The 2,500-nt window shown below is 39.0% G+C and overlaps 1 protein-coding gene across 1 annotated transcript in view; it reads left to right on the top strand.

The window, feature by feature from the left end:
* Positions 1-2,500, top strand: part of LOC119573076 (regulatory-associated protein of mTOR-like) — a 10,257-nt gene that overhangs the window by 7,083 nt on the left and 674 nt on the right. Inside the window, exons 8-10 of the mRNA XM_037920098.1 lie at positions 454-787; positions 1,455-1,571; positions 1,826-2,500. The exon at positions 1,826-2,500 is cut by the window's right edge and continues 674 nt beyond it. Coding sequence (XP_037776026.1) covers positions 454-787; positions 1,455-1,571; positions 1,826-2,018 — 644 coding nt within the window. The 3' untranslated portion in view covers positions 2,019-2,500. The remainder of the gene's footprint in view (positions 1-453; positions 788-1,454; positions 1,572-1,825) is intronic.

Raw genomic sequence — 2,500 nt, 5'->3', positions numbered from 1 at the left:
CCCCCCTCCAACTTCGTTTTGTTTCTAAACTTTAAAAAAATAACTGAAGGTACCAATTTTCCATCAGTTGAAGATGTGAAAAGAGCTGCTCTGACATGGTTCAGATAACATGACTTCCAACTGGCAGCAATGTGTTATTACCTGCATTTAAAGGTTCACGTTTCAACACGTTATAACATGTTGGTACAAGAATGTTCAGGCGCATTGAAATCAAAATACTTCCATATAATTTTTAGTTACGACTTTTTCCACGAAATTTTTAAAGCCCCCTCTTTTTTGAGTGTGTGTGTGTGTGTGTGTGTGTGTGTGTGTGTGTGTGTGTGTGTGTGTGTGTGTGTGTGTGTGTGTGTGTGTGTGTGTGTGTGTGTGTGTGTGTGTGTATATATTGAATGTATGTATTTATGTATATCCATATATATAAATGATTTCTTTCATGAACTTTGTAATTTTCAGGAGCTGGTCTTCTATTGAGTTGGGAGCAGGATACCACAACCTTAGTTACTGGAGGTGATTCTCGAACTGTCAGGCTCTGGGATTTACAAGCAGAGCGTAGGACAATGGAGTTACCGACTGGGGGAGATAGTACATCATTTATTACGGCATTACATTCTCACCAAGCTGGACCTTGGATTGTGGCTGGATTTTCTGATGGTTATGTTCGAGTACTTGATCGACGCCTCACTAGTAACCGTGCTGTTGTGCGACAGTGGCGAGAACATAGCTCTTGGCTCATCAGTGCACATTTGCTTAATGCATCACATGCCACTACAAAAATTATCACGGGAGTGTAAGTTATTCATTTATAATGATTGGTTTTATACTTGCTACTACACCAATGCCTCCTTAGTGTAGCAGCTCACATTTTACCCCCAATGTTTTGATAGATCATACTTTTGATATTTAGATATTGTCTAAAACATTACAACTTGTTGAAGAATATTCCAGGTGAGCAGTCAATATTAGATATTGGTTTACAACCTCTGGAGCTTGTATGCAAGGGTCTTTTCATCTTGGTAAGAATTAGTGGATATAGCTTTTCTTCATTAGAAATGGACATTTTCAGTCTAATGTAGTCTAGTATGAAGATGCTGTGTTATTATACCTTTCTTCTTATCTTCCTTTCACTTGACCTTTCTCCTTCCTTCTCGGCATCCAACTCACTCTCCCTGTCTCTCCTTCCCTCTTGCCCTTCCCTCTCAGTCTCTCTCTCCCTCTTCCCCTCTTTCCCTCTTTCCCTCTCTCTCTCCTTCTCTCTGTCTCTCCTTCTCTCTCTCTCTCTCTCTCTCTCTCTCTCTCTCTCTCTCTCTCCCTTCTCTCTCTCTCTCCTCTCTCTCTCTCTCTCTCTCTCTCTCTCTCTCTCTCCCCCATGCCTCCCCCGTCTCCCTTCCTCTGAACCTTCATCCATCCATTGAATACCTCATTTTCATTTATCACAATTTTTCATTCTATTTCAGTGTCTCTGGAGAGGTGAGGTTATGGGACATGAGACAGTCAAATTCTGTCCAGGTGTGTGCTCCAAATCAAGAGATGACTGCTATGGCCACCCATGCTAATGCTCACCTTTTTGCCACGTAAGAATGAAAGAACATGATTACTTTATTTCTTTTAGTTATATTTTCTTAGATGGAGACTGATTTTTTTTTTTTTTTTTTTCCCACTTGGTAACAAAGGTTACCTTAAAACAGTACTCATTCAGCATTACATTAAATCTTCACTCAAAGGCTTTTTGATGAATATTGATTTAATATATTTCTGTTTAATATATCCCTCATGTACACAGGTTCATACCTGTTCATACTAATAAGTTTTATTATACATATGACAGGGGGTCAGTAAATCAGGTGATTGGTGTTCACCATGCAAGTGGCTCATCAGTGAATGTAATCAAATATCATGAAGGTTTCATGGGGCAGCGCATAGCACCTGTGTCCTGCTTGGCCTTCCATCCTCGGAGAGTCCTTCTTGCAGCTGGCACAACTGACAGTTACATCACAGTCTACGGACTGTCTCGAAGATAGTGTAAATTACACCTAGGTGATGCTGTAAGCATAATTCATAAAAAGGATAGATTGTTCCTTGATTTTTATCTATTGAGCCATATTTTAAAGGCATTATGAATGATAAGACTCAAAGTACTTGAGAAAACCTAATGTAGACTGTATTTTGTGATGAGAACAAATATACCAGGGATGCAGTAGGCTTTACCCAGGATACCTGTAGAAATGGAATGTAAGAAAACATAACATGCTTGACAAACATTGCTGATTTTACATGTTCAGACTCCTTCTCGGAAGTAGAAGCCAGTGAAGTACTTTCAAGTAGTAAATCAGCATGTGGACTGTGTTGGTGAAAGAGTTGTGCACATGATAGCACACCTATCTCATAAACACAATATAGATTTTTTTTAGTTAGAAAGTGTACAGATTTAATGTTGCTCATTAATGTATATATACAACAAATATATTACTGCCAGACCCATTTGTAATCAACAAAATGGAGT

This window comes from Penaeus monodon, chromosome 5 (assembly GCF_015228065.2).
Source record: "Penaeus monodon isolate SGIC_2016 chromosome 5, NSTDA_Pmon_1, whole genome shotgun sequence".
Classification (NCBI taxonomy): domain Eukaryota; kingdom Metazoa; phylum Arthropoda; class Malacostraca; order Decapoda; family Penaeidae; genus Penaeus; species Penaeus monodon.
This window is presented reverse-complemented; position numbering and strand designations above follow the sequence as displayed.